This window comes from Budorcas taxicolor, chromosome 15, assembly GCF_023091745.1.
Source record: "Budorcas taxicolor isolate Tak-1 chromosome 15, Takin1.1, whole genome shotgun sequence".
NCBI classification, from domain to species: domain Eukaryota; kingdom Metazoa; phylum Chordata; class Mammalia; order Artiodactyla; family Bovidae; genus Budorcas; species Budorcas taxicolor.
Window position 1 is genome coordinate 63,265,307 of NC_068924.1, and position 27,091 is coordinate 63,292,397.

General features: G+C 46.0%; 1 protein-coding gene across 1 annotated transcript; it reads left to right on the top strand.

Moving 5' to 3' along the window:
- Nucleotides 1-26,777, top strand: EHF (ETS homologous factor). The gene is made up of 9 exons (XM_052652948.1): nucleotides 1-27; nucleotides 8,407-8,506; nucleotides 12,187-12,432; nucleotides 15,060-15,122; nucleotides 18,404-18,472; nucleotides 18,592-18,660; nucleotides 24,603-24,665; nucleotides 26,379-26,574; nucleotides 26,678-26,777. Exons 2-9 carry the CDS (start codon nucleotides 8,410-8,412, stop codon nucleotides 26,775-26,777), a joined length of 903 nt encoding a protein of 300 aa, XP_052508908.1. The 5' UTR covers nucleotides 1-27; nucleotides 8,407-8,409.
- Nucleotides 26,778-27,091: the final 314 nt, after the last annotated feature.

The following is a 27,091-nucleotide window of genomic DNA, read 5'->3' on the forward strand; positions in this document are numbered from 1 at the left end:
CTGTCATTGCAAAAGTGATTATTTAAAGTGCCTAATTGCTCCTTGGGCTTGAGGAGTAAAAATACCCACAGTATTCTGAGGCAGTCTGGGGATGATGTGGTTGAATGAATCAAGGATCTGGGAAGAAGGCAGACTGTGGCTTTGACTCTCGGTCCCCGAGGGCTGGGAGCAGGGAATGCAAGCGAAGCCCTGCTTATGATCTGCTCTGTGGCCCTGGTGGCTTCCGGTGTATCTTCACCCTCCCAACAGAAGAAAACACTACTTTTTGAACTAATTCAGTTCTAATCCAGATGAAGCACAAAGCATTGTGGATTGGTTTATTTCTAAAATATAAACTAAAAATCATTTTATTAAATCATACAAGGAATATTCATATGTGTATGCAAATATATTCATATATTTACATGTATAGATTAATATATTTGCATGAATACATAAATACTCCTTTTATGATACCTGGGTTTGATCCCTCGATCGGGCAAGATCCCCTGGAGGAGGGCACAGCAACCCACTCCAGTATACTTGCCTGGAGAATCCTAGGGACAGAGGGGCCTGGCGGGCTACATTCCATAGGATCACAAAGAGTTGGACACAACTGAAGCAACTTGGCACACATAAATCTATTTTAATGGCTAAAAGTATCACAGATAAAACTGGCCCTAAATATTCCTACCTGAGTATACTGTAGGTATGGAAAAATGGTAATGGAATTCTCCCCTTTCATTCTAAAAAGAACTCTTGAATATATTGAGAAGAGAGATGACTTCAGGTTGCTCTGGCAAAAAAGAAACATGTTTCAATCAGGGTCCCTGCATGATTGAATGGACGCAGAGAGCTTTGTAATCCAGGAGAAACGTGGTAAAGGTGTGAGACCCCAGGTGGCACAGGGAGAATGCTGTGACGGTGTGTAGGATGGGGCTGGGGCTGAGGATGAGCTGAGGGCATCTTTCTTCTTTGGCAAAGCACCCCCATCTCAGCAGAAAGTGCCCTGGGTTTGTTGCTAGACACTCGGAGTTTGAATTCTCTGCTAGTTTCAGTTCTTTCAAAACTGTGTGAGCTTGAACAAGTGACACAGCCTCTTGGAGCTGCAGATGAACCATCTCCTAAATGACATAATGCCTTACAGAGCAACTGTGAGTATTGACTGAGATAATGGATTTAAAACTATGAGAAAAGAGGCAGCGCATTTAAATGTTCAATAAGCCCTAGCTGCTATAGTACATAGCTACTATTAGTAGTAGCAGTACAGCACTTGGTCTGAGGCCTCAGTAGCCCCACCACAGAGCAAAAGACACACCTTGCTCTAGATGAGTGAGCCCAAGCTCGACTGTGTTTGTCTATGCTGGCAGGTCCTCTCTGTGTGTTTAAGAGAGACCAGTGGAGCAGGGCTTGGCCTTGTTAGGAGTCCTGAGGCTGGGTAGAGCCTCCTGGGCTCCAGAAGACCTGGCTCTGGTCCTTTGCCAAAGTTCCAAGGGAACCTCCTTTTGCTCACTTTTCTGTCCTTAAGAGGTCAAATCCCGGACCCCTTTCTTCTAGTCATTGAGCAATTCGTGTGCTAAGGGACCCTGTAGGATAGAGATCCGCAGGCTGTCTTCCGCCAGGAGCTCCCATCTGAGACGAGCTGCTCGCCTGTGCACCTGCAAACCAGCCATGGTGTGTGGGAGCAAAATGCTGGGGTGGTAACCCAGGGCCTGCAGAGGTGTGCCCTCCCACTGCTGCTGGCAGCCTCAGGCAGCGTGTGTCTGGTGGCACGAAGGGGAGCAGGAAGCGGGCGGAGGGACAGAGCACGGCTTCTGTGAGCAGGGGCTCAGAGATGCTGTCCATCACGCAGCCTAATGGTGTGTCACCCAGCAGAGAAGGATGGGGCTGGGGAGCCCGAGTCCAGCCCTAGGCTAGAGTGTGCCAGCTCACTGGGACTGCTAAACATGATGTAGACAGTAGAAGTTAGAAGTCTTGCTTGAAATGAACTTAACCCTCAATTTCCACCTTGGAGACTCAATGAAATAATAAGTCACAACACAACAAATAAAAGATAATAATAATTAGGGACTTCCCTGGTGGCTCAGATGGTCAAGAATCTGCCTGCAATTCAGGAGACCTGGGTTCAATCCTTGGGTCGGGGAGATCCCCTGGAGAAAGGAATGGCAGTCCACTCCAGTATTCTTGCCTGGAGAATTCCATGGACAGAGGAGCCTGGTGGGCTACAGTCCACAGGGTTGCAAAGAGTCGGATACGACTGAGCGACTAATACCAATTAGCTTGTATTCACCAAGTACTTAATACGTATATTGTGATATGTGTAATATGTACCAAGCATTCTACTGGTATCACTTCATTTTGTCTTTCAACAACCGTTTTCATATCATCCCCATTCTATCAACGAGGAAACTGAGACCCAGAGAAGTTGAATCACTTGCCCAAGTGATTAGTCAGTTGGCAAAACCAGGCATTGAACCATGGCCATTTGACTGCACAGCCTGGTGCTTCCCACCATTGCACCATCCTGCCTCTGAAGAGTCTACCTCAACCCTAAGAATATTGCCCAGGCCAACCAACACAGTTCAGAGAGAAGCTTCTGGGCAGACCCTACGGTGACAGCTAACATTTCCTGACGTGCTGTGTGAGAATTTTACAAACGTTCTCATTTGATCCGCACGTCAACTCCATTTCTCCCACTTTTTATCATGGGGGAAAGTGAAACTTTAAACAGGATGGTACTTCCCCAGGGTCAACACAGCCTGCCAAGGAGCAGAATCAAGACTTCAATCCTCACCATCTGAGTCACCATGAGAACTGCCCTCCAGAAGCATGGCAACATTGGGCTGGGTGTGAAGCTCCTCACACCTTGAGTATGTCCTTTCAACCCAGATGTTAGTGAGATTCTGTCTCTGCGACTAGTCTCACCCACTCCCAATTGAGCTGCCGAGCAACAGTTAAAACGTGAGACTCTTAAACTTTAGGGTCAGGCTAGGCATTCTGCTGGCCCCCTCCCTGATCCATTGGTCTTCCCTGTGCATGGTGGTCAAGCTGGTGCTGGAAGGGAATCCAGTCTTGATGAAGGTCTGGTGGGGTGGGTACAGACGTGGTGGGTCATCTCTATATGTGAGTGGCTCAGAAGTAGTCTGAGTCTGTAGCAACTTGGGGTACTGCGGGTGCTTGTGTTTAATCCCAAGGGGCCCCTTAACCAAGTGGGGAATAAAGAGTGATTCTGGCCACCCCAGCAGAGCACGGTGCTGCCTCTCTGCCAAATTGAGTTTGGATTGGCCAAACCCTAGTGGCCCAGGGAGTTGCTGCCTAGGATAGAAGAGTGTCCGACTGGAAGGCTGGCATGAGGGACCATCTGCTGTAATTTATTGGATCCCACCCATGGTTCCTCCTCTAGAAATAAAGAGCAGACTTCTGTCATCCAAAGTGTCAGTCTTAGAATTGTGGCGCAAAGGGTGACATCTTGGGCGAATGTGGAGGAATCAGTGAAGAGAATGCAGATGGAAAAACCTTGTATATCTCAGTGCATTTCAATCTTTCGGTTTGAATTAAAATTTACTTTTTTCTTTTCTTTGATGTGCATTTTTCAATACCCCAAGTAACAATTTATGCTGTGTTCCCAGAATACATACTATGTGAGAATAGACAAAGGGGGGTCCAATACTCAGTGAGTTTTCATAAACTTCCACCTAGGAGGCACTTACCAGGTATGGGTATGATGAGGCATTGTGCCAGGGGCCCCATGGTCCTGAATCTCCCTCAGTCCTCCAGCAAGCCTAGGTGGCAGTTTCCCAAGAGAGGATATAGCAGCTCAGAAAGGCTAGTCCAAAGTCGCCACACCAGCAAGAACAAAATCTGAGCTGTTGTTTCCATGGGCTCTGATTTGACTGGCGCTCATGACTAGGTGTGATCTGGCTCCGGGGCTTTTTTTCCAGGGTTGGTGCATGAGTGCTGCTAGAATCTAGTGGGAAGAGGCTAGAGATACAGCTGGGCATCCTGTAGTGTACAAGATAGCCCTCCCAACCTGTACCATCCTGGACCAAAATGTCAGTCACGCCAAGGCTGAGAAACCCTGCTTTTCACCCTAGAATTCTCTCTCTAGCTGGAAATGAGGTGAAGCGGATCCTTCTCCAGCTTACATTTAGCTCAAAGGGTGGAACTGTTTTTCCTTAGGCTCTGAATTTACTGCTTCCAATCTTGGATCTTCCCGACCCAGGGATTGAACCCGGGTCTCCCGCATTGCAGGTGGATTCTATACCATCTGAGCCACCAGGGAAGCCCAGGGACCTTTAACTTCATAGCATTACTTATCCTTTCAAATAGCCCTTAAGCTTGGAAGACATCCACGGTTCCCTGACTCCCTCTTTGGAATCAGTAAAGATGTTGAGCTCAGAAGGAGTAACACACTCAAGGTCACATAGCTCAAAGACAAAGATGGGGAGTCTGGGTTCCAACCCAGCCCTCAAAGTCTCCAAAGTCTCAACCTCCCATAATTGATACTTTTTTTTAAAGAAAATAAGAAAAGTTATGCTGAAGGTAAAGTAAAAAGATTAACGAGAAGCATTAAATACTTCTAAATTAAAAGGATTGCTTTTCATACTCCATCAGGTAATCACCTGGGCTTCCGTGGTAGCTCAGCTGGTAAAGAATCTGCCTGCGATGCAGGAGAACCCAGTTCAGTTCCTGGGTCAGTCAGGAAGTTCCCCTGGAGAAGGGATAGGCTAACCACCCCAGTATTCTCAGGGTTCCCTGGTGGCTCAGACAGTAAAGAATCCACCTGAACTGTGGGAGACCTGGCTTTGATCCCTGGCTTGGGAAGATCCCCCTGGAGGAAGGCATGACAACCCACTCCAGTGTTCTTACCTGGATCCCAGGGACAGAGGAGCCTGGTGGACTACAGTCCACGGGTCATAAAAGGTTGGACACACGACTGAGCGACTAAGCACAGCAGAAGGTAATCACCATGTACCATGGGAAGTCCACATTTGTATACGGGAGTGTGGGTGAGTTGGCTATAATAATAATGCTTTTTCTTTCTTTTTACCATTTTCAAGGCAGATTTATTATCTATTATCTCATTTGATCTTCTCAACAATCTTGTGAGGCTGTTGGGGGGCAAATGTCCTTATTTCACACTTGAAAAGCTGGGTCTCCAAGGGATTAGAACTGTGTAAAAGGCCTTCAGCCGTGCTGGCCCCAGGGGCCTTCTGTGCCCACCCTGAGGGCATGGTCCCTGTCGCCCCAAGCTGGGTTGAGAACACTGACCTTCTCTCCTCAGCAGCCTGGGTGAGCTCAGTGAACTCTGACTCACTAAGGAATAAGCCACATAAACTCTTTTATGGGTGCTAACCATTTACTGGGCCCTGTAAAAAAAGGGCCCGTCGTTGTGCTGGCTGCTTTCCCTTGGAAAGGGGGTGCCAGCAGGGAGTGCGCTCAGCCTCCTGGGGGCCCAGATGGCAATGGGGCAGCTGTGACCTTGTAATCCTCAGTACTTCTCTCTGGCTGAGAGTAGTTCTGGATGCCTCATGGTGAGAAGTGATGTCCGTCTGGAGGAGAGGGGCTTGTGGGGCATTTAGTCATAAGAGGAAGTCTGGCCCATGTGTTCCTGCGAAATTTATTGAATTCTTAGTACCCGCTGAGCTCTCTGTGCGCACAAGCTCATTTAATGCCCACAGCCCTTTGAGTTTGGGTTGTTCCCATTTTACAAGTGGGGAAAGTAAGGATCAGAAAGATTCAGGTCAGATAGACTTGAACTTGTTTCAGGGTCACCCACCGGGAGCAGGCGAACTAGGATCTGAGCCCACCTCTTCCCAACTCCAAAGATGGGTGCTCGGTCCTCACCCAACTTTGCCTTCTAGATTTTGGGGAATTGGTGAAAAGAAGCCCTGAGCCAGCCGGCTGAGGAAGTGGGTCATAGTTGGCCCCAGCAGATCTGACTTCCACTGAAAGAGCCACTTTGAAACAGCCCTACAGGCAAACCCTTGTGAAAGAATTTCAGGGAAGACTCCCCTGCACACCCCACCCCCACCCCCAGCCTGGAGGGCACATGGACTGGGCTCTGAGCTTCAGCCCTTTCAGGGTTAAACAGTAACCTTTCTACTGCTTGTAGCTGAGCAAATGCTGGCAAGGAACAAGCCTAGCCTTGAGCAAACAGGAGCTGGTGCCATGCCCTCTCCCTCTCCCAGCCACCCCTCTGGGGACCTGGAAGCTTTCTTTTGCCTTCAAGTCCCCCCATCTGATTTCTTAGCTTAGGGCTACTGCTCTAGAAAGTTCAATGGGAAAAGAAAAGAAAGTTTGACTTGGGTTGGTTTTCTCTGAGAGTGAGAATCCAAGACATTTCTGGAAATGAACTTCAAAAGGAATTTGCTAGCCCTTCAATTTCTGCCCGGGGAAACTGAGGCCCACGGTTGCTTCTGGTTCAGGTTGTTCATAGGCATAGAATGCCTCCTCATCATAACATACCTGCTATGCAGTTACGTCCTATTTGGAGGTATAGTATGCCTCCTCATCATGACATACCTGCTATGCAGTTACGTCCTATTTGGAGGCATAGTATGCCTCCTCATCATAACATACCTGCTATGCAGTTACGTCCTATTTGGTGCCAAGTGCTCGAGGTATGGAGACTCACTTAAGTCCCAACCAATACATACGGTGGCTACAATGGTCTGTATTTTACATACAAGGAAACTGGGGTTCAGAGAGTCTAATAACTTGTATGACTTAGTACAAACCAGCTAAGAACTTAGCTGGTATTAAGTGGTGGAACTTGGGATAAACTCCAGCTCTTTCTGACATCAAAACTCATCTCTTTGGCACCACCGCATACACCTCAGCTCTGCTACCTCCCCTCCCTGTGGGCTGTTACAGAGCTCATCATTGCCACCCCATCTTGCCTTCTCCTACCTTCTACTTAGGCTGGATTCAGGCCTAATTATTTGCCAAACAACCAGGATGATGATGTTAACGATCATCATAAACGTTTCTGTTAAGCCTAATTCAACCCTTAATCGCTGCTCTACTCCCTGTTCCTAGAACTGTGCCCAACCCATTGCAAGGCTAATAAATATCTGTTGAAAGAATGAATACATGAATGAATTTTTATGTCTTTTCCAGACCCCTTTTCTCCCCTCTTAAGCCCTACATTGACCCAAAGGAGCAGTAGTTAAATTAGAGGAAGGGGTTTTGAGGGAGTGGAATGGCTCTGGTTGGGCAATTTCCATCCTGGGGATGTTGGTGACACATGAAGATGCAAGTTTTCACCCAAACAGGCAGAGAATTTTCCGTGATCTACTGTAATTCTAGCTTCTCCTCACTCCAACATTTAGAAAGAGCAGGTTACCTTTAGAGGTCCCGGGTAAGTCTCAGTCACCTTCTGGAAACAGACTGTTCATCCTTTGAATGATTGAATGCACTTCTGAGGCTTTGAGTCTGGCATGAGGGTAAGAACATTGTAAGTGCTGGAGGACCGAGGTGAATATTTCTAAAGCATAAAATTTTCATACAGTTCGAAAAAATCCAAAAACAGGCTCATGGAAGAAAGGCTCTTCTCCTTGATCCTTTACTGAGAAAATGAGCCTCATACTGAGAAAGTCCCATTCAGGTCCACTGTGAAGCTTGCAGTATCCTCCAGGTGGATGGCATCATTGACTCAATGGACATGAGTTTGAGCAAACTCCGGGAGATGGTGAAGGATAGGGAGGCCTGGTGTGCTGCAGTCTATGGTGTTGCAAAGAGTCAGATATTGACTGAGTGACTGAATGGTGATAACTAAAAGGAAAGGGAATGTGAAGATGAACTTTTTACCAAGAAGGAAGCATCAGTGTCTTATTGGAGAAACCACCTGATTTATAATGTTATCACAGAGCTAAGTGCTTGAAAAGCTCTAGATCAAATATGGCTGAGATTCCCTGAGACCAGCCCATCTCTTGGCAGATATCCTCACTGAGGAAATTTACTGGATGCTGTGGGGCGGGCTGCTCAGGTGTGTCAGGGTTCCCACACAGGTGCTGGGTCTGTTCTGCTACCCATTTGGGATTTTACCGAATGGCAATTCCACCTTAAACAAAATCTCTCTGATATTTTCACTTTTGTAGAAAAAAAGAAAAAGTTGGCTGCTAGCCAGACTCACCCGGTGAGCAGGTATTACATTTTCCTCCTGTTTCATTCCCGATCAGAGATTATTCATTTATGAATGGGTGGCTGTAAAAACTTGCCTCATGCATATGAAAACTGAACCTGGAAATTTTTAATTGCCAGTCAGTTTTGCTTTTACTGAAAGGGCTGTGGCAACATGCTTGGCAGGCAGTGGTCGGGAGGACACGTTCTTTCTTCCTTCCTAAATTTGCTCTATGATCCATACTCTGAAATGACGTTTGTCCCAGAGGCACTGACGGAACGGCGTTTTTGATCCCCTTACAGATCATGATTCTGGAAGGAAGTGGTGTAATGAATCTCAACCCCAGCAACAATCTTCTCCACCAGCAGCCAGCCTGGACAGACAGCTACCCCACGTGCAATGGTAAGGGGGCTGCGTATGTCCCTCCCCATGCAGCTTCTTCCAGCTTCTTCTTTTGCTCTGATTAGACTTTATTCCCCAACTTCATGAAGCTTACAGGGGGTCTGGGAGCCAGGAGGCCTGTGGGAAATACAGGGGATGTGGGAGCCAGGGGGACTGGAGAAAACTCTTTAAGCAGGAGATCCCCACAGGTCCCTGGAGCCCCAGCCAGAAGCCCACTTGAGATATTCTGTGGTTTCCTCTCAATATTCAAAGTTCCAGGTTGGCAAGCTGACAGAGAGGGTGAGAGAAGAGACACCCCAAAGTAAGGCCATTTTAATAGTGTTGGCTGGGATATGAAGATGGGATAGGAGAGAAAACTCTGTGTGTGTGTGTGTGTGTCTGTGTGTGTCTGTGTGTGTCACGTGGAAGCATGGACGTTAAGGAGAAGAGAGAGCAGCTTCATCCTTCTGTTTCATTCTCCAGTGACTTCCCTCTATAAAGGGTGGGTAGATTTGTTAGGAGACCATGTGCCTGCCTGTGGTGCTTTAATCTAAGATTGGTGGATTAGTAGAGGGAGGGCTTAGTCTGGGGCCTACAGAGGGTGGATCCAGCCCTGGCTTACTGTAGAAGCCAGGCTGAATACAGTGGTTGCTAATCAGCACCATGCACCTTGTTGTGAAGGCAGTCAGCTGGGGCAAACTCCTATGCACCGGACCGCAGCAGGTGTAAGGAGGTCTGGGCCTTCTCTCACCCTCTGCCTGCTACTAATTTCCTCCCTAGAGACTCTGCTGCTCTTGCTTCCCTTGAACAACAGGGAAGTGGCTCTTGATGAACAATGTCTGGGAGGCAGAAGTGGAATGCCAATGGAAGGTTGCATTCTCCAAGAAGCAGCCGATTTCTGGGCAGCTCCACCTTTCAACTTGGAATCCCCAGCCACACAGCATGGAAAACAGAAAGGGGAGACCTTCTCTTATTTGATCACCCATCCTCCTGAACTGCTTTCTTTTCTGGGCATGAGCTTCCCTGTGGGGACCTTGAAGGATAATTCTAAACAGGGAAAAGCTCTTCAGGCTGGAAAGTCTTTTGCATCCCAAGCCCTTAGACCCTCCATTATGGCAGCATTCCTCTTGTTTGCTGTGCAGGGAGTAGAATCCACTCATCACTGTTACATTCTCACTTCCAGAAGCTCCTGGTCTTGATTGATGGGACTGGGGAGAGCAGTTGAATGCCAGAGAGAAGCTGAACTCGTAGGCTTTTCAATGCTTTTCCCCAAACTTCTGCAGGCTAGTGGGGAGTCTGCCCTGTTCAACTTCAGACAAAATTTCTCTGGTTCTGCCAAGTTCTAATAGGCTGCACTATCAGGAACCCTCCTCTCATCTGAATCATGTGACATTGAAAGAAGAATGTACTATAGGCCTGGTGTGGGGTTATTGAGAGTTGTTGTCTCTTGTTTGCAAACTCAGAGTTGCACAGTTAGCAAAACAATTAATTTCAAAATAAACGAACAGAGACTTGGGGGAGCTTCAAAAAAATATAGCCCACCCTTCAACAACTGTATTGGTTGGTGAGACACCAAAAAAAGTGGGAGGAATGAGAGATATCCCGTTTAGGCTCAGTGTGTTAGTATATTTGGGAATATTTCTATGTAATTAAATTTGGGGACTAGATTCTCCCAATCCTTATCCCTTCCCCCTTCACTGTTGGCTTTGCCTTTAGGACCCCAGCTGAGGGTTCAGGCCTACTTTTTTGTGGTTATGAGGTATGAGGAGTAAGGCACCTAATGTGAGCAGCAGGTATGACCCAGGACAGCACCTTTGTGCCCACGTGATCTTGACTCCCTGTTCTTAGCAATCCTTAAGTCTGGGAGCAGTGGATGAAGTCCAAGAGGGTGAGCAAAAACAGGAGTGGGTTGGAAGCATTCCCCCTTGAGCTTCTCCTCTGGGAGTGTTGAGGGCCAGGCCGTGGGTATTATGGGGATCAGACCTTTTGAAGCTCTGTATCTCTTTGCCACGCAAACTGTGTCCACTGACAAACAAGCATCATCATCATCCCCATTCCTGGGACACTCACCAGGAATGCAGAATCTCAGGCCTCATCCCAAGTCTATGGAATCAGAATCTGCATTTGAACAACATTCTCTGGTGATTCATAATCGCTTTAGAGTTTAGAGAAGTACAGATCTATCAGGACCTTGAAGAAAAAGTTAGGGACCATTTTCTTGCACTACATTTTCCGTTATTGGTCCATCCTTGAGTTGGTGGGAATATCTGTGTGTCATGCTCAGTTAGATTTCCCCTTCTTCAGCTTGGTGGGCTATAATAGGGTCTCCCCCTTGTTCCTACCCCTCACCTCTTCCAAGAGAGTGCTCCCTCCCTTGGTCCCTGCTTTAGAAGGGATTGTAAGAGCTCTCAGCCCGGTCACATGCCAACAGAAGCTGGCTCTTTCTTCTCCATCCCTCCAGGACTCTGGGATGATTTAGTGATGCTCTCTTAAGTGAGTATGAGAGTCACATACATAGATAGTTAGTCCATAGTGAGCTCAATAATATTTATTGACTTGGAGGAATTCCTCTTCACTGGTACTTGAATTAGCCATCCTGTGGATAGATCTCACAGGCTCTTCCAGGTTCCAATGTTATTTATTCTTCAGCAATAAACTTACTGAAGAAGTGGAGAGAAAGTACCTATAATGGCAAAATCTCTAAGTAGTTTTTATGGGAAATACAAGGATGGGTAAGAACGTATATAAGGCTGGGTAAATTGAGCATACAGTTTACAATGAAGAATAGGACTGTAAAGACCCATCAAAAAAGGCAAAACAGGACAGAAGTCATGAGGAGAAATGGGAAGTATGTTTCCTGGAGATTTAGAGACAGCAGCCCTCAGCAGTCGGTCGGGGGGTCTCTGATGGCTTTATGGGTGGTCGGAGTCAGTGAGTTGGGCAGGAATTCAACAGGGAGAGAGCCATAGGTAGACCTCAAACTGGCCTAAAGGACAATACAGAAAAAAGGTAAAAGGTCACTTGAGGAATAGTGAAGAGCCTCAGTACCTGGCTTGGAAGTTTTGGACCTAATTTCAGTGGATAAAGGGAAGTTGCTAAAGGTGACTGGGTAGGGAAGTGACATCATTGTGGTTGTAACCATCATAGTGGGCAGGGGGACATCAGCACAGCGAGCAGATGAATCATCTGGACCACTCTGGGGAGAAACAAAGGCATCATAAAGAGGAGAACCCAAGTCTCAGGCTTCTGGTGGAAAATGGTTTGCATTGGGGGTATATGTGTGTATACAGGTGTGTGAGAGAGAGGGGGAAAAAAAAAAACAACCATGCGAACTCTGTGGGTGTGGGCAGGAAGCCAATATGTTGCTGAACCTGTAGCAATGCATTAGCTTTCATGGTACTTTGTGAGAGATGGGGAAGAAGCTCATGATCTCAAAGCATTTCAAGTCTTGTGTTCTATCCAGAGCCCAGGCGTGAGTATACGAGGAACAATAGGAAGATGTAGGGAGGCTGAATGACTGGCTCCTACCACAACTAGGGAAGGAATTGCATTTCCCAGAGCCTCCTCTCCAAATCCACCCTCTGCTGATGCGTGCACACCTCGGGGGCGATCCCTGTGACTTCTGGCAGTGCACCTCCCTGTCTGGGATCATGCTCAGAAGCACACACGGCTCACTCACAGCGCTGCCTCCTCTTTTGCAGTTTCCAGTGGGTTTTTTGGAGGCCAGTGGCATGAAATCCATCCTCAGTACTGGACCAAGTACCAGGTGTGGGAGTGGCTCCAGCATCTCCTGGACACCAACCAGCTGGACGCCAGCTGCATCCCTTTCCAGGAGTTTGACATCAACGGCGAGCACCTCTGCAGCATGAGTCTGCAGGAGTTCACCCGGGCGGCGGGGACGGCGGGGCAGCTTCTTTACAGCAACCTGCAGCATCTCAAGTGGAATGGTGACTCTATTTCACTCTCTCTACCCTGTTGGGAGCCAGCTGGGAAAGGCAGAGACTCCACAACTGGCAGGGTTCCTGTTTAGGGACATCTGAGAATGGTCTTACCTCCAAATGACTGTTTTCCAAGACAGGGAAGTAGAAGGGAGGTGAGAGGGGACAGGCTTGAAGCCTAGGGTACAAGGTGTACCAAATCCCATACAAATCTAGGGTAATGTAATTCTCTTCTTATGGTTAATTTCCAAGGAGACAAGGGTTAGCTGGGTAGTCACAGAATACTCGGTGCTCTCAGAAAACCACTTATTTCTCTTACAAATGGGGTTTGATTATTTCATTCCCAATCACTTGCTGGTTAAGATTGCCATGGCTATTTTAAAAAGTGGCTCAGACAGTAAAGCGTCTGTCTACAATGTGGGGGACCTGGGTTCGATCCCTGGGTAGGGAAGATCCGCTGGAGAAGGAAATGGCAATCCACTCCAGTACTATTGCCTGGAAAATCCCATGGACAGAGGAGCCTGATAGGTTACAGTTCACGGGGTCGCAAAGAGTCGGACACGACTGAGTGACCTCACTTCGCTAGGTTCTTGCAATGGGACATAAGTATGGTAAAACAAAAAAATAGGTGAAATTACATCTAGTTTGTTTTGGGGGAGGAGAGAAAGCTTATGTTATTACAACAGACTCGTAAAAGGTCCTAAATGAAAAAGGGTTAGAATGAATGGTCTGGACAGGTTTGGTATGTTTCTGCATACTTCTGGGATTGGGGCTATCCTAGAGCCCCAGATGTCTCTTCTGACGCCTCACCCAGCACATAGACAGGAAGCATTCAAAGGCTATCCATCAGTGATAGTTGGTTCACACATGCATGCATGCTACACTGGCTTGGAAGGCTTGGTAGGGGAGATAGCTATCTTGCAGAATGCCCTTGACACCGGCCTGAAGTTCTTCTGATAATGGTTATTTAAAAAACTAGCTTCTCTGAGAACCCTTCTGGGAAGCAGTGATATGTATGAATAGTGGGCTGGCCTGTCTACTTTGGAACGGGCACATCTATCCAAGCAGAACCTGTGTTTGGACGTGGAGCTGGGGCTGTGGGAAGCATGAGCTCCAGGGCTATAGACCAGATTCAGATCCCAACAGCTGCCATCAACACTGAACAGACCCAATGTCTGGCCACTGAGCTGGCAGCACGGTGGCCGTTTGAGATGACCTCATTCAGCTCCGGGGCACTCCCTGCTTCCTGCCCACCTCAGAAGTGGTTGCTCATTTTTCTTTTACTAGAACCAAACCAAACAAGGCTCTAAAAATAACGCCCAGGAGTCTTCAGAAAGAGCAGACTTATACTTGAAGAATTAAAAATATTTACCTCCCCACCTCCAATTAAATCCACTCCTTTAAAGCTTTGCTCTGATTGAAGCTTAAGACAGGGAGGCGTGGGATGGGATGTGGTCACCCTTGACTTCCTGGCTCTGGCCTTCCATCTTTGGCCTTCCATGACTTGTCTGATCCCACTGCGTATGGCTGGTGTCTCTGACTGCCTCCTGGCCAGATTTCTCACCTAGTTTTTGTCATTTGCCTTTTTGTAAACGTTCTACTAGCTTACATTTATTGAGTATTTATTTATACAAGGACTCCAAGTGAATAGATTCATTTGGTGACCTTATGAGAAAATAAACATCGTGCCCATTTGATAGGGGAAGTTTTCATCTGGGAAAACTGAAGGTCAGAGACATTAAAGCGTGACCTCTTCTCCTGAGATATTTGTAATCTGGCTGGGGAAGACAAACATACAAAATGAATTTACATGTATATATGTGCTTTAATGGGGCTTTCCAAGTGGCGCTAGTGGTAAAGAATCCACCTGCCAACGCAGGAGACATTAGAGACACGGGTTCGATCCCTGTATCAGGAAGATCCCCCGGAGAAGGGAATGGCAATCCACTCCAGTATTCTTGCCTGGAAAATCCCATGGACAGAGGAGCCTGGCGGGCTACAATCTATAGGGCTGGACACATCTGAAGCTACTTTGCACACATGCATGCATATGCTTTTATGTGTGATACATCTGAAGAGAATTTGTAAGGCATATGTAAGAGAAGAATCACTGCACGTACTTAGACGTGTCTCACAGATTGGATCTAACCAAAAAGGGTTACGTTTAAGATCAAAAAAGGATTAAGATGGCTTTGTGTTTTTGTTTGCATTTTGTGTCAGATCTTGGTATGGGAAAGCACCTTAGAGGCCATCTAATGACTTTATCTAGTTTAATCCCCTAAATTTACAGTTGAGGAAACCAAGACCGAGAAAGCTGAAGTGACTTGCAGCTATTAGTAGAGAAACTGGTCTTCTAACATCTAAACTTCTAGTTCCCTTATACTGGATATCTTCTCTTTGAAAAGCTAAATAATTCCATTTGAGGTGGGTGCCCCAGCTACTGATTTTCTGGGCCAAGGACCCCAGGCTTGAGATTACAGATGCAGAGAGGGAAGCCCCCTCTCAGATGCAAAGGATAATGATTAGGCAGTGGGCTTAGCAGAAACTCTTCCATGAAGCCAGCTTTGCCCTTAGCCAAGCAACACATTTTGGCTCCGTGCGGGCTCACTCTGACTTTCCCAATCTGCCCTTCACAGGCCAGTGCAGCAGTGACCTGTTCCAGTCCACGCACAATGTCATTGTCAAAACTGAGCAAACCGGTGAGTCGTGGTAGATGAAGGGAGCCAACTTGGGAAGCAAAGGCCTGGGGCAGACACAAGTTGGGAGGGAGTGTGAGGGAGAGTGTGGGAGCAGGATGGAGCCGGTGTTTGGGCCGGAAATCCAGGGATTCCTCTTCCCTGACTGTCTCCAATGGGCCACCCACCCTGCCAGGAATCTCATTCCTTGTCCTTGGGACCATGCCTGCCAACTGTTTCTGACTTCTAGACTGGTGGTGAGCCTAATTCCTCCCACACGTTTCTGCTTCCCGTGGTTGGTCAGGGGCGCATCCAGGCTCTGATCCAAGAGCCCAGAAAAATGCAGAGTCTAAGCGTGCATCCTCCTCATTGCAGAGAGTCAGGGGGTTGGACTTAGCCGAGTCAGGAGAAGCAAGAGCAGAGAAGAGGAAGTGTCAGTGTCTCCTCTCCCCCTTCTCCCTTGGAGGGAGTGTGTTTCATTAAGAGGAGGAAGCACCGGCCTGGGTGTCATAGATTCTACGACAGACAACAACAGGTATACGAGGTGACCCAACGAGGAGAGAAGGTGTTATCCCAAGAGACTGGGCTTGGGGAGAGATTGGGGACCTTGGAGTTTCTGTAAGGATCTCCAAAGCAGCTGTGGAACCAACTCCTGCCTTAAGAGCACTTTCAGACAAAAGCTGCTGTTCTGAGCCCCAAGTGGAGTCTGCGGTCCCAGAGCCATTACATTCACTTTGTACTCCTCCTTCTGCCCAATCATCCCTCCTTTCTCTGTCCTGAACTCTCTCTCCTGGGGACTTTCTGTCTCCCCACCTCCCCCCAGCAGGGGATCTTCAGAGAACAGTAACTGCCACCAGAAGTTGTGCCCCAGAGCCTGGTATCAATCAGAGTTGCCTGGCATATTGCCCTTTTATGACCTCTTAGTCTAGGGAGAATTCTGCAAGTTGCCCCAAGTCCGCAGGAACTGCTCCCGCCCCAGGGTCTCTCCCCATGCCCACATCAGCGAGAATGCGGGCCACATGGGCCAACCACAGAGTCTGCCACAGGCCTCCCTGAGGCTTGCGTGCCAGTCACCAAGGACAAAATTTGACCTGGGGTGATTTGTGAGTCACTAGGGGCAGAAACTGGCCCCATGCAGTTATTTACTCTTGTATAAGGGGGCTGGTTTACCATTATTAAAGAAAAAACAATAGCTGGTAAGCATGTTAATTAGGTTTTCCAGCCCTGCCCTTCCCGCCTTCCCCACCCCAGAGACCAGGGCTTGAGTTACCCAGATGCTTTGTGCTTTATGGGCCCGACTGCCTTAGAGGCAGGAATAGAACTCGGCCAAGAGGATGGTACACCCTCACCTCTAACCCCCACTATTGGCCAGACAGATAGCCCCAGTGGAAGAGCCAGAAGGTGATACTGGAGAGGTCCCAAGTACTTGACAATTCCTCCTCGACCATCCAGACATTCTCGTGGTGCCAGTTCAGGAAAGCTGAGCTGAAGGGTGGGGAAGAAGGTACACCCTGGGAGGAGGGGAGAGGAGGCTCATGCAGGGGCCAACACCCCCAAACCTCTTTTGGTTCAGTTTGTTTTCAGAGACAACAACAGGTGTACGAGGCAACCCAACGAGGAGAGAGGGTGTAACCCCAAGAGATTGGGCTTGGGGTGCCTAAGCACGTAGCTATTAGTTCAAATACCAGCTAAATCCCTATGTCGTAAACAAGAGGACTTAGCCAGTGAGTCAGATTTTATACCGTTTATGCTATAAAGACAAAATGAAACTCGGCCAGTGGCTTACCACCCCAGCCCTGAAATTCAGATGCTGGGCAGGAGGGAGCTGAGGGCATCTCTATCTGTGAGGAGGGGCATGCAGGTAGTTCCTGGCGGGGATGAGATGACAGCTCCTGCCAGATCGCTCAGCTCTTGTCCAGCCAGGAAAAAAAGAGATCTTCTGTTGGAGATCAGCCAGATGTGGGGGGTGTGTAGGAGTTGGGCTGCTTTTGGGGTAGGTGGAGGGGAGTTTCCTTTGAGTCTGAAATCTAAAGAGTCAAGAGATGTGCTTACCCAGCAGTCTGCAAAAAGAAAGAACTTCTTTTCCAAGATGAAGCAATGAAGCCCTACTCTTTTTTTTTTTTTTTAACTTTTTATTTGGTATTGGGACAGAACCAATGAACAATGTGATAGTTTCAGGTGGACAGCGAAGGGACTCGGCCACACATACGCGTGTCCCTTCTCTCCCAGACCCTATTCCCATCCAGGCTGCAATGCAATACGGAGCAGAGTCCCATGTGCTATACAATAAGTCCTTGTTAACTATCCATTTTAAATACAGCAATGTGTACATGACCATCCCAAACTCTCTAACGATCCCATCTACTCCTGGCAGCCATAAGTTCATTTTTAAGTTTCTAAGAGTCTCTTTCTGTTTTGTAAGTTCACTTCAGATTCCATATAATAAGGGATGTCATACGATATTTCTGCTTCTCTCTCTGACTTACTTCACTCACTACGACACTCTCTAGGACCATCTGTGTTGCTGCGAGAGGCACTGTTTCATTCTTTTTAATGGCTGAGTAATATGCCATTGTACATACATACTGCATCTTCTTTATCCATTCGAACGAGGTTCTACTCTTAAAAGCTGTTTATTTGATTCAGATACAATCTCCTCTTCTTCTCTTCAGTTTTATTTTGAAAATTTTATGTCCACCCCTTAAGACTATTGGAGCTGTCCTGGAGGGAGGGAGCTGTCACCTAGCTTAAGAAGAGTTTCACTCTGGATTTTAGCAATAAAGATTCTATGATAAGACTGAGCAGACTTTTTATGAAAGAAACATAATTAATTCTCCCAGGAAGATATTACTAGGAAAAGATGCTCATTCATCATGAAATTTTTTTGTCCTTACCATTTTTTTTAAACTAGTATAAAAGTAATCTGGTGACAGTGCAACAGAATGGATGACGATGCCAGGCCCCTGAACTCCCCCACCCCCAAGTGCAGATGACACATCCCCAGGAAAGCGCTGGGCTAGGATAGGATCCCACCGCTGCAACTGCTCTCATGCCCCTCAAAATGCAACAGGCATAGAACACCTGGATGAGGCTGTAACAAAGTCCATCTCCCCCAGGGCGGTGGAAGAAAAACTGGGCTAGCATTATTGTAAATCAACATGTGACTGAAGTAGAATCTGATCTCTTCTCTTTGAAAACCACCTTCTTGTCCCACACCTTTTTGATAATGAACAATGAGTAAGAAAAGGCAAACTCCCCACCTGGGGAAGGTGACTGCTGACATTTCCATTTTCTGTCCTTTGTAGACCCTTCCATCATGAACACCTGGAAAGAAGAAAACTATTTATACGACACCAACTATGGTAGCACAGTAGGTAACTAACTCCCCAACACTTAAGACCCCCGTTACATTCTGATTCTGTTTTTCTAAAAGCCAAAACTTTATGTTGTATGGAGGGGGATCTTAATGTCCCTTACATTTTCACTGCCACAGATTTGCTGGACAGCAAAACTTTCTGCCGGGCCCAGATCTCCATGACAACCACTGGTCACCTTCCCATTGGTAAGTTGTCCTGACACCCAAGGCTGAGTGTACCATATACAACTGCTTATTGAGAATTAATGAGAATTACCAATGTTCTACATTTCCAGCTTTGCCAGAGTCCTTCAAGGACTTCCCCGGCGGCTCAGACAGTAAAGTGTCTGCCTACAGTGTGGGAGACCTGGGTTCAATCCCTGGGTCAGGAAGATCTCCTGGAGAAGGAAATGGCAACCCACTCCAGTACTCTTGCCTGGAAAATCCTATGGACAGAGGAGCCTGGTAGGCTACAGTTCATGGGGTCACAAAGAGTTGAACACGACTGAGTGAGTTTATTTTCACTTTCACTTTTCCAATGAAGGTCTGGGAAAAGTTTATAAAAGAACTGCTTTTGAGTCCATATTTATCTATGGAAAATGATCAGCAAAGATGCCTCTAGAAAATGTGTTTTCCTCCTGTAAATCCAAATCACTGTCTTGTGACAAGAAAAACTCTCTTTTCAATAAAAACTTGCTTTTGTGAAATTATCTGATAAAATTATTAATAAGTGGATATATTAGGGGAGAAGGCTCTATTTAATTTTCAGCAAGCTGTCTTTGGATTTAGAAAAAGAATGTCTCACAATGGAATCCAGAAGTCAGTGGACTTGGGAAGATGGTCTCTGGGTTGAAGGTGCAGCTGCTGAAAACATCTAGAACCTTGGGAATCAGTCTTAAAGTCTGCACTTGAAGGCTCATCAGGACTCTCTAATTAGTCAGACCACCTGCACATTATGAGTTATGTTCATATTTGTTGTGTTCAAGATTGGATTCGTCTGGAGGCTATCTATCCATGACTCAGTCAAAGTCAAACTGAGTGAGAGGGTTGGTCTGTTGGGAGTCTGGGAGAGGGGCTTTCAGATTATTCCTCTTCATCCACTTACAAATAGGTCCATTGATAGGAATGAGCACACAAGGAAGGTGAAGAGATGGTTTCATGCTAACTCTTGATCTCATGGGGAACTTGTGGCTCTGTCTGGCTCTGTAAAATAGAGCTTAGACCTGTTACAAGTGACTCTGTCTTTTCCTGGAACTTAATTTGGGGCAGCTTCAGAACTGGGATTTTAAAAGTGTGTGTTTGTGAAAGGCAAGAGTCAAACAACAACCCCTTCTCTCTTTCTCTCTCTCTCTTTTTTTTTTTTTGGCTTTTGTTGAGTGTGTTTTTGAGAACTGAAAAAACGAAAGCTTTCGGTTTGAGGTTTTGTTTAGTTCAAGCCTCTTGAATGAGACAGGGCTGGGAGCCAGGGTAAATGCTTCTGGAATCGAGGTGAAGAGTGAAGGCCAATTCGTTTTTTGATTTCCCCCTCCGGAGCCCCGGTGGCCCATCCCATTGTGTGTCGCTCTAAATATTTGCTGAAATTAGGGAACTAGATCAAACACTGAAACGTTCTGCGGTGGATTTGCCATTCTGGGGGAATTGAGCCAGTCAGGGTAAAATTTTGTTGCCACTCAGTTAAGACTAAGGTTTTCAGAGCTGAAGAGACCACCCTCGTCACCCTCTGATTTCCTGCCGCACTTCCTAAGGTATTACATCCCATGTCCTGAGTCTTTGGCTTAGGGCAGAAGATTGCAACTAAGAATGAAGTTGAACCAACCACTTCCCGAGCCTCAGGGGTGGTTAGATCTCAAGGCACCTGGGAAATCAAAAGCAGTCATCACAGCTCTGGCTGCCCTCACGCCAGGCGCCCCTGCTCTCTTTTGCATCCTGACTTACCTGCTAGAATCTCAGAATCAATAGGGACCAAAGTCTGTTTTCATGTTTGTGGGCATCCCTGGTGGCTTGGGGATAAAGAATTCACCTGCAGTGCAGGAGGTGGAGGAGACATGAGTTCGGTCCCTGGGTAGGGAAGATCCCATGGAGGTAATGGGGAACTCACTGCCTTCTGAGTTCACTTACTCAACTTTTGAATAGTCCTTCTTAAAATGAGCTTTATAAATCTACTCTCCTTCACACCCCTTGATTCTTTTTTTTTTTTTAATTTTTTAAAGTTGATATGTTGTATTTTCATTTTTATTCAGTTCAAGAAATTTCCTTTCTTTTTTTCTGGTATTGAGCATGTGGGGATCTTACTTCCTTGACCAGGGATTGAACCCACGTCCCCTGCAGCGGAAGCACAGAGTCATAACCACTGAACCGCCAGGGAAGTCCCTTCATTGATTCTTAATCTCTTTATCCTGGATTCCTATCCTGAAATTGTAACACAGGCTGAAAAAAGAGATAAGCCATTCAGGAGCTCTATCAGAATGATCACTTAATCAATTCAGAGTCTGGGTTGGTAAATTCTTTGGGGTAACAGGCCCTCCAGGTAGAATAGTTAATTATAGCCTTGTAAGGACCAGTCCCTTTCAGAATAGTTTAGTCTCTACTGAATGGGACCAGGACCCCCGAACCTCCACCCCTCACCCTGCCGCAACCCCCCAGCCCTGCCCCAAAGACCTGTTATTCGTCTGAGTCTTCAGATTTCCAGCTCCCATGAAATGCAGGGCAGTTAGGTATCTTTATGTGTTTTAATGCAGGTTACAAGCCACACTGAGGCGAGGCCACACATAAACTGATGCCCTCACTGATAAATACAGGTGGGGAATCGGGCCGTGTTTTGATTTCTCTGTCATCTGCTCATTTCATAAAATGGCTGCCGCCAGTGTTCCTGATCTGCCCGATAATCCTCAAGCTAATCATGCCAACGCAGGCTTGATGTGTTTATTCACCGACTCGCTGAGCCTAGAGCGAGGGTGGCATGGTCTATTCTAACACTGAAATTTGTATATCCCGTAAAGAAATGGCTCACAGCTGAATCATATGCAAATGCTTCTAATCTTTGCTTCTTGCGAAGCAGCTTAGCTGAAGTCATGCTCTGGAGCTCTTCATAAACTTGTGCCTTGGTGCTGCCCCGGTCCGGACTGGACCTTGGCCTGAGGTGTCTGGAAGCACAGCAGGAGAAAACCAAGCTGGACAACTTCCTCAGAGCAAGCTATTATTTTATAAGGATGAGTCACCTAACCACACGGCTAACTTCAAAGGTTCTGACTTTTATTTGAGGGCCAGGGGAAGAGCCAGGGGGAGAGGCCATCATATTAAGGTGAAGTTTCAGATCAAAAGATTTTAGTGCTGAGGCAGGTGGGTGATTCTACAGCTTGCCCCCCATGCACTGGGGACTAGAAGAAGAGGCTGGAAGAAATTCGAGTTTTTTTTTTTGGCCTGTGGCTGCATATTCTTCCATACGATGATGGTCACATTTTTTATTGAGGGCTTTTTTTTTTTGGCTGAGGTTCTTCCTTAAGATGGATGGAAGTCTAGCTTGGGTAAATGGTTGACATCTTAAAGAGAACATTTCCTCTTGGTGTAGCTGGTCTGGGGGTTCTTACTCTGGAATCCATGGACAGCTAAATGACTCACAAACTCCTGAAATTGTTACAGAATTTCATGAGTGTACACACACATATGTGCCTTTTTCTGGGGAGAAGGTCCAAGGTTTCCAGTTTATTCATAAAGATACCTTAATCTCCCAAAGTAATTGATTCTTGCATTACATGTGCTTGCAACCCCTAAGTAAGGATTGAGGCCAGTAAGCTGAGAGACACTTACACTTGGGTTTTTCTGACTTCAACCCTGGCTCTGAAATAATGGTCCAGTTTATTCATAAAGATACCTTAATCTCCCAAAGTAATTGATTCTTGCATTACATGTGCTTGCAACCCCTAAGTAAGGATTGAGGCCAGTAAGCTGAGAGACACTTACACTTGGGTTTTTCTGACTTCAACCCTGGCTCTGAAATAATGGCCCTGCACCACTCCTGGATGCCGTTTGAAAATAAGCTTTGCTTGTGGCCTGCTGGGTAAATGCCACTCTTTGTCTGCAGAACAACGTGGCCCTGTCAGCGTGATGCATCACTTGGAAACCGGGGTGGGTGCCAACCTGTCGCAATATTGTCACATCCTGATGGGATGTCGCAACCTCACTGCGAAACCTACAGAGAGAGAGAGAGAGTGGAGTCTCCTTGCATTTTCTGTGAATTTGTTTTTCCAAGTTTTAGAGAAATCTGAGTCAGGTGCAAACCCTCCTGCTGACATTGTTGTATGGGGAGGAAGTGGGAGGGGTAGTGGAGGGTGGTGGTGCATTTAACCACCAGAAAAAGAGGTTTGTCTTCTAACCAGATCTTATTAAAACTCTTTCATCCATCCCACCATGACTTTCAAGCTGCTGGGAGCTCTGAGTTGTGACAATCTGGGTACTCAGATAGGTGAATGTGTCTATGCACGTTGGGAAATACAGAATCATCAAATTGGAATGACTTCTCCCCACTGACTAGAGTGTTGCAGAACTGAACCTGATTCTTGGCAGGGAAGGCATTTATGAAATCTGTTATGCGGCACCATCTTTGTAAATGGCAAAGAACAGTGGTTATGAGTAAAACCTCTGGATCCTGCTAGTACTTTCCTCATAGGGTTATTGTGTGAATCACATAAGGTGCTTCATGTAAAGTACTGACCACAGTGCCTGGTACATAGTAAGTGCTAAAGAAAAAAGAGTTAGTCTTTACCATTTGCATTAGGATCTAATGATATTCAAACCTTATTGAATAATGGACCACTCTTGACAATCTCGAACGCTTGGATCCTCTTCCTTTGCCAGCAGTGTTGGTCTGATTAAAATGCTCTTGAAAGCCACACATGGGTCAGCAAACTCTAAGTGAGGGAACTCTGATGTAATGCTCACAGAAGAGATGTGATATACTGGCCCAATTTCTGATCGGAATTGGCTACCACTTACGAGTAGCTCTGTATTCAAGTTGGCAGATTTTTGATGGTGGGCTTTTTTTTTTTTCGTAAGATCTGGTTTAGTTCTGATATTGGACATGCCTACTGATATAAATACACACATACACACACAGAGGCACACACAAATACAGGCATACACACAGACACACATAGAGGTACACACACACACACACAGAGGCACACACACACACACACACAGAGGCACACACAGAGGCACACACACAGACACACACAGAGGCACACACACACACAGGCATACACACAGACACACACACAGGCACACACACAGAGGCACACACACACAGACACACACACAGAGAGGCACACACACAGACACACACATACTGCTTAGTCATTTAGTTTTCTTTTTAACAAGTTTTATTTCACAAATTTGCCTCTGTCATTTTCTCTTGTTGATAATCTCAAGGGTCATCATCATGAGTCATTTGTTAAACTAATTTGTGTTTCCACAGTCCACCGTGGCCCTCTGTGCTGAGCTCAGGCCAGTCAATGGCACCTTTGTCTGGCTGATTAAAATGTAACTTTGCATGCCAAAAAAAAGGCACTCCTTTGGCTTAAAAGTCATCTTTCTTTGTTTTAAATGTTTACATTTTGGTATTTCACTTAAAAAAAAAAACTGTTTGATGACAAATCCTTCAATGGCTTCTTATCTCTCACAGAATAAAAATTAAAATCCTCAAAATATCCTATAAGGCCTTAGTGAACTGAACCTCACTGTTTGCCCTCTGCCCCTTGCTCACAGCCACACTGGCTCCCTTCTATTCTGTGCACATCAACCTCAGGGCCTTTGCACTTACTATTCTCAGGCACAGTGGGTTCTTCCACAAGGTCTCTGTGTGGCTGTCTCTTTCACACCCTCTGGTCCCCTTATCAGTTCTTCTGTGACCACCTTATATTTAATCGCAATTTGTTCCCATTCCCACATGTCTACCCTTTTTTTCTTATCCTGAAATATTTTCTCTGGAGCACTTATCATCTCTGCTCTGTTTTGGTCATGACCAACTACATGAACAGTGCCAGGCATGTAGTGGGTGTGCAATAAATCCTGGTGAACTGAATGGATGAACGAAGATAACAATTGTAGGAGACAGGGAAATGAAGCAGTTGTCGTTTTTTTTTTCTCTTTAGCAGAATCACCTGATATGAAAAAGGAGCAAGACCACCCGACAAAGCCCCACACCAAAAAGCACAGTAAGTTGGCTGGCTTTCGTTGCCTCCCGGCCGTTCTTTTCGTTCAAGTGGAGGGTTGCTGGAGGCTACCAGTTTTAAGGCAAACATTGCCTCTTCCTGCTGCCTGCATTTCTTCACCTCAGACTAGGTGGGGTGTGAAAAGAGAGGCATCACTTGCTGGCCAAGCAACCCCTCTGCAGTGGTTTCTCAAAGTAGAGTTTCAGTGGATATTTCCTCCTCACACTGTTCTATTTGTTCTAACACTGAGACCTCTGTGAATGGGAACTTCTTACAGGCATGTGGTGGGCTATCTCCCTTTCTCCAGAAAAAAAAAAAAAAACAGAAAAACAAAAGGGTGGGGTGAGGAGAAAGGTGGGAAGAGGTACATTCTTTTTTTTTTTTTTTTTCTATTCTTCTTTTGCTGAGTGTTGGCTTCTTTCTTTTGTTGGGTTACTGTTCCAAGAAATATTGTTTCTTCTTAAGCGTCAGCAGCGCTTTTGTGGAGCTATATTTCCCCCCATAATAAAATCTTATGAAAGTGTATGAAATATCAGAGATGTGGAGTCGGTGGGGAAAAGGGATCAAGGCGGTATAACCTGGAAATTGTAGTGGTCGGACACCTTTGCCAACTGCTACTCCATGTCATCCTGAAGGACTGAAGGAACGCAGCCTCGCTAACTGGGGCTTGGGGAGGGAGTTGTGTGTCACAAATCCAATGGGGATAGAATTGAATTTGGTTGCTAATGTCATTACAGTTGCTGTTTTATTTTCAGATGGACTCCCTCAACCCCAGTGAGACCCCGCCGCAATATATTCTGGGCCTAAGAGTTCTAGAACCCTGTGTATTTGGCTGACACACAATTGTTGGGTTGCAGCTGTCGAGTTGGTTGAGATCCTATGAATAAATAAAAGTGGCTGAGCATTGTTCTCCTGGGAAGTAACAAGTTGAAATGAGTCCCCAGCAATCTGTTAACCATATTTTGAAGATACTCCCACTAGCCTAGGTGATCTAGGACTGATTTTTTAAATTTGTTTTTTTATTGAAATTTATTTACAATGTTGTGTAATTTCTGCTGTACAGCAAGGTGATTCAGTTATACATATACATATATATATGTATACACACACATTCTTTTTCATTATTTTATTTATTTTTTACTGCAGGATATTGCTTTATAATATTGTGGTTGTCTCTGCTGTACATCAACAGCAATCAGTCATGTCTATATCTATATATATATATCCCCTCCCTCTGCATCCTTTTTAAAAATATTTTTTCCATTGTGGTTTTTTTTATAGGATATCTAATATAGTTCCCTGTGACATACAGTAGGACCTTGTTGTTTATGCATTTTATCTATAACAGCTTACATCTGCTAACCCCAACCTCCCACTCCATCCATCCCCCAACCCCTTCCCCTTGACAACCACAAATCTGTTCTCTAGGTGAGACCTATTATTTTGTCTTGGCTTTGCCACTAATTTGCTTGTGTGACTTTGGTCAAGGCAGTTAACTTCTCCATGCTTCAGCTTTCTGATTTGTAAAATTAAAAAATTGTGCTACTTCATTCTCAAACTCAATACTGGAGATGCTGTGATGTGGTATCATAGGTGGGTAGCAAGGTATTGAGTATTTCTTACTTGGTGGAAGATGTTTCAACTCTAGGCTTCCGCGAGCTGTTCTTTGCTGTGACTTAAGCTGTGAATAAACTCTTCTTTTCCACTTGGCCTCAGATCCGCGAGGGACCCACTTATGGGAATTCATCCGCGACATCCTGCTAAACCCAGACAAGAATCCAGGGTTAATCAAGTGGGAAGACCGGTCTGAGGGCATCTTCAGGTTCTTGAAATCAGAGGCTGTGGCTCAGCTCTGGGGGAAAAAGAAAAACAACAGCAGCATGACCTACGAAAAACTCAGCCGAGCCATGAGGTTAGGAGTTTCATGTCTCCAAATATGATAAGACCACACGACCATTTATTCCCCCAGCCGTCTTAATAAGACCAGGCCCCTTACGCAATGTCTTTTGTTACAGATATTACTACAAAAGAGAAATTCTGGAACGTGTGGATGGACGAAGACTAGTATATAAATTTGGCAAGAATGCACGTGGATGGAGGGAAAATGAAAACTGAAGCTGCTGACACTTTTGAACACAAAGCTAAATACCCCCCCAAATGATAACCAACCATGAAGTTCCCGGACGTAAATATTTCAAAGACTACTTGTTTTCTGATATTTATGTACCACAAGGGGGAAAAAATACATCTACTTCTAACAGGAAGAAGGAACATGACAGTTGATAAAATTATTTTGTTACTTTTGAAGTATGTCCTATATGGGGAACAAACGTACACAGTTTTCTGTGAAATATGACGCTGTGTCTGGTTGTGATTTTTGACTCTATTGTGAAGTTCTTTTCTGCTGCAAGAAGGACAGAGTCTTGTGC

Bases quoted from the DNA above. Each gene is read 5' to 3' on its own strand.
- EHF (XM_052652948.1), top strand. From the start codon at position 8,410: ATGATTCTGGAAGGAAGTGGTGTAATGAATCTCAACCCCAGCAACAAT. The intron at 8,507-12,186 runs GTAAGGGGGCTG...CCTCTTTTGCAG, and splicing joins CAGCTACCCCACGTGCAATG to TTTCCAGTGGGTTTTTTGGA. The intron at 18,661-24,602 runs GTAAGTTGTCCT...TTTTCTCTTTAG, and splicing joins CACTGGTCACCTTCCCATTG to CAGAATCACCTGATATGAAA.